Below are 13,804 nucleotides of genomic sequence, written 5' to 3'. Positions count from 1 at the left end.
AATAATAATAATAATAATAATATCCCCATTCATTCCGGTACCGGGGGAAAAAAAGGTGTAAAGTTATGCATAGTTAAGGTGTTTTTAGTGCAAGGTGGGTGTGCTAGCTTGGAGTGAGGCTGTGTCGTCACTGCCAAGATGGCGACAGTTGCAGCCACACATTTTGTACTTCACAACAGCAGTGTGTTTTCAGTTCATGAAGTTAATTGTAACCTTTTGGTTGCCCTAAAATAAATATCTTATTCAGCATTGCCTTGTACTTAGCTCCACCATCTTGTGTCACTTCTGTTTGCAGAAAAACAAGATGGGAATGACCAATATGCCAAACTCAAGGCTTCAAAATAAGTCACGGTGACTACATCCACTTCTTACATACAGTGTATCAGCTGAGATTAACTGCAGAGTTGGTGATGATTCTATTTGGACTCATTATGAGTGAAAACTGTCATTTGATCCATCGTTGATATAAAACATATTGTTTTATGCAGCTTAAATTAAACTTTGGTAGTTGAAAAAGAATCTTGTAAAATTCCAAATCACAAACCGTGATGTTTAAGCTGCAATCACACCTCAGTACAAAAAAAGCGCTCCTGAAGAATGGCCTACCACTTAGCTAATTAAACATTGTGGTTAAGCGAGGAAGAAATTAAGCATTAGTGCCATTGCTGTGGGCAATTCCTCCTCCCAGTAACACCTAATTAGGAACTTGATGAACGCCAGTGCCGGACGATATCCACGTTCCTGCAGCGGCCCTCCACATCAGTCATTTAATAGCACTTAGCTGCCAGTTTTCATCCTCGGCCTCGTCTCTGTTCCTCCCTGCCTGTCTCCATAATGCTGTGGCCACACTCAGCAACCTAGGAAAGGACGCCTTGAACTAAATGGCATGTTAATTATAATTACTGGTAGCCATGGTAAATAAACAGCGGTGGAAGTGTTGAAAGTGAGCATGAGTCGACGGGGGGCTCCAACACGTCAGAATTGGCAGCCTTAATTGTAAGTTTCGGCCTCCCCATCATCATCATCACTCCATCTTTTTCTACCCTCTTTTTTCTGCCAGTCTTTTTTCATCCTTCTCTCAGGACAGACAGTGATTACCGCTGTGCCGACGAGCTGCATAATGGTATCAGCGCCGCCAACGGAGCAGTGAATTAAATTGTATCTGCAGCCGCTGTGAAGCCTTGATGAGGGGGGCAGATGCCTTTGTGGTGTTATCATTATAACACAATGGTCATGTTGTCATCAACCTTGCCATCAGCAATTGAAAAGGCATGATTGTGTGTTGGGGGCTTTTTCTCCCGTCCTCCCACTACCCCCCACCAACCCTGCTGCCCCACCCCCAGCCGTTTGGTTGTGAATAGGAGCAATTTTCTAAGAGCTATGAAATCACGTAATAGGTCCTAATATGCAGCTGCTTGGCACAGTGAGGCAGCCTCTATTAATGCGGAAATCAAACACAATATGTGTTTTGGCTGGAGAATCGCTGCATACACAAGCACGGGCCAGATTTATTCAGATGAAAATCCACACAACTCCACCGTTACAAAGACAAACTATTTGCTCTATCTTTTGACATGTGGAGCCCTATTTTAAATTCGGTCTAACTAAAGTGGTCAGAGCAAAGCATTCAACCTGTAAGGAAAATCATTTTGGGAAATTGAATGGCGGGCCAAACCATTTTAAATTTGTAGTGTTTGGAAACCCACTGCAGTGAAATTGCTATTCAAATGCCATTATCTGGCATATGTGAACATCCTGGTTCACATATTTGGACAGTTGTGAAAGTTTTGTGCCTTCAACTGCCTGGGCTCCAACTAAAAGGGCCCCAAACAGCTATAGATTCATGAAGATGTTTGGATATGAAAATATTGAATTATGTTACTATTCTTACTCATTGTACCCAGAACTAACTTACAAAAGGCCTTAATAACACAAAAATAAATAATATTAGTTTTTGAATAAACAATATTAATACCGTTAGTTTACAAATGCATTGGACAAATGTATCAAATAAGTCTGAAATTTTCGCCCTTGGATCACACGAGTTGTAAACAAGCATCTAACAAAAAAAAGCTGAGCAGCATTTAAATGTTGATTTAGAGTTGTAATGTCAAGGTTATAAATTAAGCTTCAAACAAGTATATCCCTAAAACATGATTAATTAATTATGGAATAAATTACCTTGTCCATCAAATATCCCACAAATGGATGTCTGTCGAATAATTGCATATTTTTCTTCTACTTTTTTTTTTGCATACACCTAAATATCAAAACCTTTCTTTTATTACTTGACCCACTGTTCATATATCAGGGGATACATCATTCAGCGCTTGCTTTCTTAAAAACATTGTCACCTTTTTGGAAACACTTCGAAAAAGTGGGCATTTTCTGCCTTCCACCATTGTCTCAATTTCTTCAGTATTCCATTTTTCTTATTCAGGGGCCATGCGTCATTCTTTTACAACATCACCCCTTCAACCATGATAAACCTCTCAGCGAACACATTCCTTATACAGAGAATTGGGGGCGTAGCAGTATACTGCGCCTGTCAATTTAGAAGTACAACATGGATTTAATTAGCTGAGGTTTTTTGCTGTTCATAACGTAATTGGTGTTATATGTTAGTATCAAGATCTGAAGAGGAGTTTGGTTACAAAATCTCCCTTGGGTCCCCAGCAATGGACCCGCCAAGTGTGGAGTAAATCAGATGTCAAGACATTGGACAAACAGACAGAGAGACAGACAGACAGACAGACAGACAGACAGACAGACAGACAGACAGACAGACAGACAGACAGACAGACAGACAGACAGACAGACAGACAGACAGACAGACAGATTCCTTGCTTCATAATTAGATACATCAGTGAGTTACAGCTTGTCTATAGAATCAAATATCTCACTTTCCGTACATTGACCCAAGAGAGAGAAACTCACCTTGCTGGAACTCATTGAGCTTCTTGATGGCCTCATCTCTCTCCTCCTCTAGCTTCTTGCACTTTTGTAAAACAGACAGACAGTGAAACTTAAAAGCAGGAACACTGCTGTTCTAATCAACATTCAGCCTGATACTGATACTATCTAGGGCTGAACAATTTAGAGAAAATATATCTATTTCTGACTATTTTGACTAATATTGCAACTGCGATACTATTTCTGATTTTAGGGGGCATGATCATTTTTACATAATTATTCTCATTTTTGTTATTAAAAAATATTCTGGTGGGATGTTTCGGGGATCTGTACAATACAATCCAAATGTATTAATAACACAATTAATAGTTAGCCAAAGTGCTGTACAACCAAATTGTAGCAAATACCATAAAAACAAGAAAGTAAAAACACAAAAAACATTTTTAAAAGACAATAATATAGAAAAGCCAGAGAATGAAAGTGTATTTGACTCTATTTAGAGTCAAATAGACCATAAAGCGAAGTAAGCTTTAGGGCGGGGCTATCTTGTGATTGACAGGTCACTACCAAATCGGCAGTGCACAAACCAATGAGTGACATAACAACGACTACTTCCTCTTCTCATATACAGTCTATGTTTGGACTACAGAGCCTCCATGTTGGAGGCACAACTCAACCTGTTCCGCATAACGGGATTTCAAAAAAATCTGCCTTGTTCTCCATCTGCCTTGTCTTTTTTTGACCTGTAATATTATTGTGCTGTGTGAAAGTATTCATGACAAAAACACCGGCTCCAAAAAATATATATTGACGTGCGAATGAATCAACCCTAAACCCTTCGGTTTAGGCATGGAGGCAGCTCAGTTAGAGAAAGAAAACAGCGGCCTCCAATGTCAATGTCATTACACTAAGCAATCCATCTCTACATCCTCCCTGCACTGTTGGAACAATGTGACACTACTTCCACCTTTGTTACAGACTCGGCCGGTAGAAGTGCATGTCAGGGAGATTTGACAAACAAGAAGTACAGTTATTTTTCTTGTCGAAAGTGTCTTTCAAAGTAGCCTCATGTGTACCAGAAAGCTACTACTACTGCAGTTTATACAGATACTACTACTGCTAGGCCAACTACCACTATTGTACTGTAACTGTGTACTGGTCCTAGAGTACTGCTACTTCTGACTCAACTATATGTATCAAGACTATGTATTTTCTATCTGACTGATAATAACACTTACCTCCATGGCTGCTGTCTCGTGCTTCCTCTGCAGGCCCTCATACTCCTGTAGGGCTGTGGAGGGTAAAGGATACCAGTAAGCCATGTTCATCACTAAATCCCTATAAAGCAAATGGGAACTCACTTCACCCTGTTTAATAATAACAAGTGGGAACTTCTCCAGCATGTGACACCTTCTCATTCAGTGACTGTGCTGTTTGTGTCCTGGGTCACCAGACTATTACAGCAGGGAAGTAATACTTTGATTGTTTGAATATTTGCCTTGGGTGTAACTGCCTTCTATCATCAATTTGTGTTGACAGATAATCTGGATGTTAGCTGCAAAGATCAGAAGAGAAAACATGGGTTTTTTCTCCTATACATGAGTCTTTGTGTTGTTTTTACACACTATGCAAGTACCTTACAAAGATATAAGGAAGGCTTTCTCTGGTCTTTACTATTACAAGGGTTCTATGGTAACAGTTCTCCGTTTGTTCTAGCAAGTGTGACCCATTTAGGTGCCTCATGCTGAATGCCTTGACCAGTGTTTCCCAAACTTTTTTCTGGTACAATGGGTCTTATCTTCAAATCATGAGAATAGCAAAATTGTGCTTCAAGGTATGTTCATGACAATTTTTACTGGGACATCAACTTATATTATTTTAAAAAAGGTAAACATTTCTAAGAGATAAAACTTTGATAAATCACACCTTTGCATGTGTTATTGAAAACATTTACACATGGTAGACACTTTAGAAATGAGACCAGATAATGCATAATTTGATCTTAATAAAATATCCTGCAAACACACACTGTATCAAACACAACACACACTGTATCAAACACAACACACACTGAATCAAACACAAACACACACTGTATCAAACACAACACACACTGTATCAAACACAACACACACTGAATCACACACAAACACACACTGAATCAAACACACACTGAATCAAACAAACACACTGAATCAAACACACAATCACACACAAACACACACTGAATCAAACACAAACACACACTGAATCAAACACACACTGAATAAAACACAAAAACACACTGAATCAAACACAAAAACACACTGAACACACACTGAATAAAACCAAACACACACTGAATCAAACACAAACACACACTGAATCAAATACAAACACACACTGAATCAAACACAAACACACACTGAATCACACAGAAACACACAGAAACACACTGAATCAAACACAAACTGAATCAAACACAAACACACACTGAATCACACAGAAACACACACTGAATCAAACCAAACACACACTGAATCACACAGAAACACACACTGAATCAAACCAAACACACACTGAACACACACAAACACACTGAATCACACACAAACACACACTGAATCACACACAAACACACACTGAATCACACACAAACACACACTGAATCAAACACACACTGAATCACACACAAACACACACTGAATCACACACAAACACAAACTGAATCAAACACAAACACACACTGAATCAAACCAAACACACACTGAACACACACTGAATCACACAGAAACACACACTGAATCAAACCAAACACACACTGAACACACACAAACACACTGAATCACACACAAACACACACTGAATCACACACAAACACACACTGAATCACACACAAACACACTGAATCACACACAAACACACTGAATCACACACAAACACACTGAATCACACACAAACACACTGTTCAGTGCAGTAAAAACAGACTTCTGTACAGAGGTGTGTTATTTTTCTCATGGAACGAATGTAATCAGAAATTAAACTCAGCTCATGGAGACAGTCAGGAGTTACAGAACAGGAAGCTGACTAAGGATGACATTTTCTTGCAGCTATTTGTGAGCTCTGAATGGAGGGTTTTGCAAAGGAACAGTCTGACATTTTGCATTATGTAGCATTGTGAGACAGAAGAAAAGAGTATACAGTACATCCAGTACAGGGTAGAGATAACTGAAGATGGGGAAAACTGAGTAACCTTTCTCTTTTCATTTGTTTTACCTCAATGAAGAAGTGTTTGTTGCTGATGGCAGAGTTTTTACAGCGTCCAAACCTGCCACCCCACTATAAGGCAACACATTCAACAACACATGGAACCGGGATAATTCACAAAAATGATGATGAGCACTTTCTTTATCTAATGCTATATGGATCCAGCTGCAACAAGGAACCAACACTACAGTATCTGTAATGCCAATGCCATTGCAGTGGAATGAAGTGGTGAAATATGACTTTCTCTCAAATACTGAATTATACATTACTTCAGTATTCCATTCATGTTACATTTTAGAGGGAAATGACCAGATACAATATAATGCATTGTATATAACATAGTTCATATAAACTGTACCTTGACCAGCTTGACTTTAAATGCTGCTTACAAATCAATGCGTGAGTAATAATAATCCAAGAATATAGAAAAAAATCATAATTTACTACTAATACTACTGGTACAAATAGTAATAATAAAGATTTTTGGTGGCTTTACAATTCTGTGAGTATGCAGATATTTAGCTGTGATTTTGGATACCTTGTCAACTTCCCGCTGTAGTGTTTTCTGAGTTGTACTGTCCGTGCTGCCGTACCACACTGCTAGAGAATGTGATGATGGACTCAGTGATAGCTGAGTGGAACAGCACAAGAAGATGGCCCTGTGTAAGTACAGTTGTTGTCGAGCTTTTGCAATGATTTGTTCAGTGTTAGTGTTCCGATCAGGTTATTGCTAATTTGTGTTCCGATGAAACTAAGGGAGTCAGTGGTGGGGATGGGGTCTCCATTTATTTGTATGAGTATTTTGGCAGTTTGGCATGCCCCTGAGTCTATAACGAGTTCCAGGGTTTGGGCTGTGTTAAGCATGAGAGACAGCTTGGGCCACATCAGAGCGGAGATGAGGCCAGCGATTGGTTGTGTAATCTGCATATTTCATTGTTTTCACAGAGCTGTTCCTGGATTTGAAGTGGGTGGTGTACAGTGAAAATAAGCAGAGGGAGAGAACACAGCCCTGAGGAGCTCCTGTGCTGAGGTTAGGATGTTAACCTTCACCCTCTGTGGTCTGCTCCACTGCTCATATCCAAATGTGTAGAGAGTTTGAGTAGCTTGATGGAATTAAAGGCGGAACTGAAGTCTATAAACAGGATGTGTGTGTGGTTGTTTGAATTGTGGGTGGAGTACTATATTACATTACAGTACATTACTATATGAACTGCATCCTCAACAAACCAGCTAGATTGGTAGGCAGACTGACATGGGTCCATCAGTGGGGCTGTGAAGGATTTAAGATATAATAGAATGATGCCCTCAAATTCTTTCATAGCCAGATGATAATTCAACAGGTGGCATTGAGGTGGGAGAGGGAACGTGGCTGGTGGAATTGGTTTTTTAAACCTTGCATAAAACTAATTTAATTTATCTGGGACAATATCTGAAAAGGAGCATGGGTATTTTTTGTTATACTTCATGGCCTTGACATTTTTCCATATAACTGGTATTATTGGATAAGAGTTGTTGAATAGCTTGACTTTGATTTTCTTATTGCTGCACCCTATTGTTGAGATGTACATTTCTTCGCAGAACTTTGTGTACGTATGAGGTCACTGTGGCCGTCATCATGAAAATGTTTCTTGTTTTTTCCTTTTGTCCCCTGCGCAAAAGGAAGAGAGCGGACAGCAGCTCTGGGAGACGGACCTTCAGCTGGCGGCAGTGACTCAGCGAGAATTCAGCCAGCACAAATCTCTGGGTCTCAACTGTGTAACGACAGCACCAGGAGGTTTGCTGATCGGGGAGTCGGCTGAATTTAAGTTGCTACAACCGCTTAGTGACATTACTTTTGAAATGTCACATAAAATAATAAATCATTCTGCGTGTTTCCATCAGCTGGTGTGGAGTGGGTAAACTATGCAAATCTTAGTTTGGTCAGAATTGTGCACTACAGGCTTGCATCTCTGTAATCCACATTTACACCCAGTAGAAGATGTAGAGGGGGGAAATAGATAGATTTCTGCAGGAATTCGCTACAATTGGGCAAGTTTTAAAATTATTGTTAATATCAGCAAATATTAGTCATGTTTCATGCTAAAATTCTGTCCGGATCTTACACATTGCACTGTTAATCTTCAGCAAAATACATCAAAAAAATAAATGCTGACGAAAGGGACAGTTATTTATTAATTCATTTATTATTTTCATAACTTCTCTGTCTTAGTATACCTATAGTTTCATGAGTAAACAGGGGTACTTGAAATCTTTTCTGAAGTACATTTTTACATCAGAATTTCAGATACACGTCAAATCAATCAGGTTACATTTCTGTATTCATGTTATTCCTACTACAAATATCTAAATAACAGTAATGGAAACGTTAATACGTACGAATTTGAATGCATAGATCCTTAAGGTCATTTATTTATAAGAGCTATTCAAGGCTTATAAAGCTGTACAGTGATATCTTAAAAGGCACGGTGGTTTTTAAATTGCTATGCAGTCATTACATGCTATGGCCTGCCACTGTCATGGGTCTGTTTGTTAAAGTCGCTCTGTGGTTTAAGAAGGACATAAAATAGTAGTGTGCACTGCATGATCATATCTGACACGTTAGGGCCCTTAAAGTGGGTCCGACTGCTCCTGATTGTGAGGGCCTGACTAGTCTACCTCAGTTTGGTACTTACTTGAAGCATGTTCTAAATTAATTTGTCCATCCATCCTTAATCTTTAATAGCTAATCCTTCAGAGTTTCAGCCCCAGCTGACATTGGGCGAGATGCGGGTACAGTCACACCCACAGGCTATTTAGACTCAACATTTAACATTATTAACCTAAGCTGCATGTCTATAATGTTCACATAACCGGGGAGAAGGGGAGAAGAGAGAGAGGGGGGGCCAGCAGCTGGCTTCTGTACAATGATGTGGACGATAGGGACATATGTCACTTTTCTGCTTGCTCTGTGTGCTAGTATCATATGCATGCACCTGTTCTTTATGTGCACGGGTTCAGACAAATTAAATGCTGTGCAGTGTCAATAACAATGCAAAGCACGTGATAATTTTATTCGGAAAACTTAACGCAACAATCCATTTAGATGTCGCCATGTTCCAAAAATGAAGCAGTCTATGGCTGATTATTATCAGACGCCACTAATGACTGAGGACTAAGCCGGTGTCATTGATTAATAACAGTGGTGGAAAAGTCGTTCCCTGGTCTATAATAGAGAAAGTACTAGTGATCGAGCCAGCACTACCCTCGCCTCGGACAGCTGTTTTGTATAATAGTAGTGTCCAGGTGGATTTTCAGATCTCTTGCACCTCCATTGGACACCGAGACATATGTGCCTGCTTTGCACACTGTGCACAAGGCTTCCCATTTGTCTCGACCCGGTCTGAAAGCCGGGAAACTCTTTAGTAATTCGTCGGTAAACGAGCACTTGCGCTTCGGCATGTTGCTTGCGTATGACTGACAGTCACGTTGTCTACGTTGTGATTAATAGGGCTGACAGCATAGGGGCGGGATTAGGCTACGTCGCACGCAGCGCCGTGGGCAGTGCCCTAGTGCATGTAAATGTAATGGTCCAAAGAAGGTCAAAAAACCAGGACATTTCCTCACTTTCTAAAAAGTGGGTGTCACCCGGGACAGGACGTCCTGAAATACGGACATGTCCCGAAAGAAATACGGACGTTGGTCACCCTAATATAATACTAATAATAATAATAATAATAATAATATAGCATTATACTCCACCACAGCGTGTTTTATTCACCTGAGCCCAAACACCAAGATATTCATCATTTACATAAAACTGCTTCATCTAATATATATGTCTAAATACCATCCGAACACTCATTAAAGCCAGTGCAGGTACCCTTTGTTTACAGCGTGTCTCTGAGTGACAGCAGCTGTCAGACATCGATGCTTTACGGGATTAAACCAAACTTACCTTGGTTTGACAACTTTGTGATGACATTGATTTTATCCAGCTCCTCTGCAGCCATGTTGAGAGAGTCGTGTTCCAAAGGTCAACAGGAAGTGCTCTCACGACACACCTGACAGGTAAAGTTACATTCCCTCGCGGTCTTTAGGAGCAGGCAGTATGAACACAGACACATTCACCCTCAGTCAGCCCTGTGCATCCCCAACTATGTTGATTCCATTCAAGTATTTTGGCATTGCACTTATATTATTTTTAAAAGTAAAATACACTAAATGGTAATAAATACGTTGGTACAATGGGTATAAATAATAGGCTATTAAGCATGATTATGTGTGTGTATGTTTTATAAAGCAATGTGATACATGTTTTTGAAAAAATAAGCAATACATGCTTCTAATGTAAAACAATAGTCTTACATCAGGAGAAAAATGAGAGGATAAAAACGAGGAGGAATGAGATATAATGTATGCCTATTGTAAATGATCAATCATCTCAATAATGTGTACAACAGCCTACATAACAGCTCCTCCCTTGGAGAAACCAGGCAGACTATCATTTTGTGATTATGTTTAAAAGTTCCTACTGACTCCATTAATATGTCTGAGTGATTTACAATAGATATTTGTATTTTCTGAAACTTCATCCGGCATCTTTCACAAGAAAGTTAAGATGGCCTTGCTAAATACGTATAGGTCACTGGAGAGTAGATTCTACATCCGATACTGCATATAGGGTGTTCTCTGTTTCTTCTGTTGAGAGAAGGGTTGACTTTTATTTTGAAGGAGTAAATACATAAGGAACACACAAAACTAACATGAAGCTTCAAGAGAACGGCGTGTTTAAAGAAATCTAAGCTCAAAAGGCCTGTGACTTGCTTTGAACAAACACTGAATGAAGGTGGTGATTAAAAGCTCTAAAGCTGGTATAGAGGACATTGGAGCTTTAATTTGTTCTGTTTAACACAAACAGACAATATCTGTAGTCCAGAACGATTCTGTAGAGTTCATGAGTCAATCCTCCTGTATTCTTAATAAGGTTGGATCATGTTGTTCCACGCGTTAACTGTTACTCTTGCTAGGCTGTATGAAAACGTTAGGATTTCTTTCAAATTAGCAGCTCTTAAAGTAACCAGATTTTTTGGTTTTAAAAAAAATGTACCAACTATAAATGAAGAATAAATTGTCATTAACTATTTGAATATTAAATGAAGTTTTCCAAGCTGCGTAGTAAAGCATAATTGCTGCTTAACAGCAGACAGCTTTATTCATCAGATTATGTGGTGGAGATGGTAAAAAAACTCTCAGAATCTATCAATTTATAGCAAAATTGAATAACTATATATTCATACATATATATTTAATTCAATGCTACTATAAAAAAAATGTACATCCCGTGGAAGGGACTAGAATGGGCCTGTGTAATGTTAATAAGGTTGATGTGTGTCGGCCCCCCTCATCGCTGATGTATATGTAGGTGTTCAGTGATAGGTGGATAGACATGTGACAGCATACTTGTATAATTTAATTTATTCATGGTCACATAACCTCACAAAACCATTATTGTTGCACGACAAAAAATTAGTTTCTGCAGACAGATGGGAATGTTTGATATAATCTTATATACTCGTCTTTTTGCAAAACACAAATGAAAACAACACAACAGAAATAATGTAAACATCCTCAGTGTTCTTTCCAGAGTAGGGAGACAAAGCGAGAGGGAAGAAAGAGTCAAAGTACTGGGAGCTGTGTCTGGTCACTAAAGATGCTTTCTCAGCCTACTGAGAACGGAGACATGAGAGTACTGGAGCAATAGCCAACTTGAAGCAACATTACAAAGAGCGTAGACAAAATCAGAGAAGTACTAGACTATAAAAATTACCATCGGGTTGATATCAATACAGTGATGTTCATGGGGTTCAGTTTGGGAAGCTGTAAACTTGTGTTTTTCAGCATATGTTGGGCCTTTTAGTTTAGAGAATGACAAGTTGAATCAGCATCTCGGACAGTCTGAAAAGAAACCAAACTTTATGAGCTTCACCTGATTGAGCCCGAGCTGTATCTGACCCTCTTATAGACACACATCTTTCTTCAGTTGGAAACCTCTTGTTTTTAGCGGGAGATGGATATTACATAGTTTTTATTAATAAAGAAAAAAAGAAAAAAGAAGGGGGGGGTTCCAGGAGTAACTCACCCCAATAAATAAAGACTCATCTATACTTTTTAGGATATGTTCATTTTTTATGCTAACAAGGGGGGTTCACATTACAACCACAAACACTTACCGTACACTTCTGGACAAATCAACACTACAGTACATCTACAGCAGGGGGAGATAGCCTGTTCTCAGTCAGGGAAGGGAAGTGGGGTAATAAGAACAGTGGAGAAGAAGGTAGCAAATGTTTGGGATGGCTGAAGGCTCGACAACATCTCATCTCTGAGCCCCCCGTTCTGCAGGGCCGTAGAGAGGGATGAAAGAAAGGAATAAAGGGAGAAGAGGATGGTGGGTGAAAGGGTGAATGGGACGAGAATCAGGGCATCCCTTTGTGTGCCTCAGTGACGAGCGGCAGACTCCCTGGGGTAAAATTCAGCCAGGGTGCTCTGAGGAATCCTCTTCAGCATCTCCTTGGGGAAGATTCGCAGCAGCTGCCAGCCGATGTCCAGGGTTTCATACACCGTCCTGTTGTCGTACGGGCCTGAGGGAGACCAGAGGCACAACGGTGCTGGTTAAAATCCAAACAGATTGGCAGTCTGATGCACACCGCCTCTACACTACTTCACATAAAGCAAACAATGCTCTTAAAAATGGACCACAAGGAACGAGATAATGAGAAACTTAGTGTTATAGCTGCAGTAATTGAATTTTGTATTGTTTGTTGGGTTCACAGCATTGACATCATTTATAACATAGACAAATATGTTACTCTGTGCTTATTTCCACAAGCAGCATACTTCAGACTGGACTTGAACTTAAAAAAAGGCGTGTAAGCATCTCAGGGTTAGAGAGGCTAGAAGGATGTGTTAGTTTACATTAGATTATAAACTGCCATTAGTTTGAGACCCAGTATAATTATACAATTCTCCATTTCTCCTCTCAGAACCCTGTGGTTCTCTACAGTAGCTGCATGTTCATGTGGCAGCAGACAAATTATCATCCAGTCCAAGTCATTTCTGCATCCACCTGATGAATTTAAGTCCCACATTCACTCAACGTGAAGCTCTGGTTTGGTCTCCACCAACTCCTGAGAAAAGCCTCTGGCTCTTTAGCTGCTAAACGCTCTGTCTGCTGTTTGGTGCTGACAGGTAGTGTACAGTGGCTTTTTTCAAGCATTCATTCTCACTGGACACGTCAGCCGGCTGGGAGGTAAATAAGAGCAGAGTTGGTGGGCTGTAAAACCAAAACAATGACATGCAGATTTGGTGATAATTCTCTGCGGGTTCCAAAAAGTGACCACTTTAACATTACACATAGTACTTTAAAGCGTTGTTTATTAAAGTCATGAGTAGATCTTTTAAGACCATCTGTCATCCCCCAACCACCTGAGAAGAGAAGTGGTTAGAGTACTGTCTCATAAGAGGTAACCATGTGTTTTTTTGAGAATAGAAAACTGTGATGTACAAGGCATCACACTGTAGTTGTGCTGCCATTTGTCAAATACTGAGAAATCGCAAGACATACTGTACAATCAATTCCGTTAGCTTTTCAAGGGCAACATACAAA

The 13,804-nt window shown here is 39.7% G+C and overlaps 2 protein-coding genes across 4 annotated transcripts in view; both read right to left on the bottom strand.

The window, feature by feature from the left end:
* The window catches only part of shtn1 (shootin 1), a 35,737-nt gene extending 25,580 nt beyond the window's left edge, over positions 1–10,157 (bottom strand). For 2 of the 3 annotated variants that reach the window (XM_054599610.1, XM_054599611.1), the window contains exons 1-3: positions 10,094–10,157; positions 4,152–4,204; positions 2,938–2,998 (exon numbers count right to left, since the gene is read on the bottom strand). In XM_054599610.1, coding sequence (XP_054455585.1) covers positions 2,938–2,998; positions 4,152–4,204; positions 10,094–10,148 — 169 coding nt within the window. In that variant the 5' untranslated portion in view covers positions 10,149–10,157. Of the gene's footprint in view, positions 1–2,937; positions 2,999–4,151; positions 4,205–10,093 lie in introns of those variants that run through there. The other variant, XM_054599613.1, reaches the window with a different exon arrangement.
* Positions 10,158–11,576: 1,419 nt separating this feature from the next.
* Positions 11,577–13,804, bottom strand: part of atp6v1ba (ATPase, H+ transporting, lysosomal, V1 subunit B, member a) — a 35,602-nt gene continuing 33,374 nt past the window's right edge. Inside the window, exon 14 of the mRNA XM_054599609.1 lies at positions 11,577–12,779. Coding sequence (XP_054455584.1) covers positions 12,637–12,779 — 143 coding nt within the window. The 3' untranslated portion in view covers positions 11,577–12,636. The remainder of the gene's footprint in view (positions 12,780–13,804) is intronic.

Source organism: Anoplopoma fimbria, chromosome 6 (genome assembly GCF_027596085.1).
Source record: "Anoplopoma fimbria isolate UVic2021 breed Golden Eagle Sablefish chromosome 6, Afim_UVic_2022, whole genome shotgun sequence".
NCBI classification, from domain to species: Eukaryota; Metazoa; Chordata; class Actinopteri; order Perciformes; family Anoplopomatidae; genus Anoplopoma; species Anoplopoma fimbria.
The sequence above is the reverse complement of the archived record's forward strand: the minus strand, read 5'-3'. Positions and strand labels throughout refer to the sequence as shown.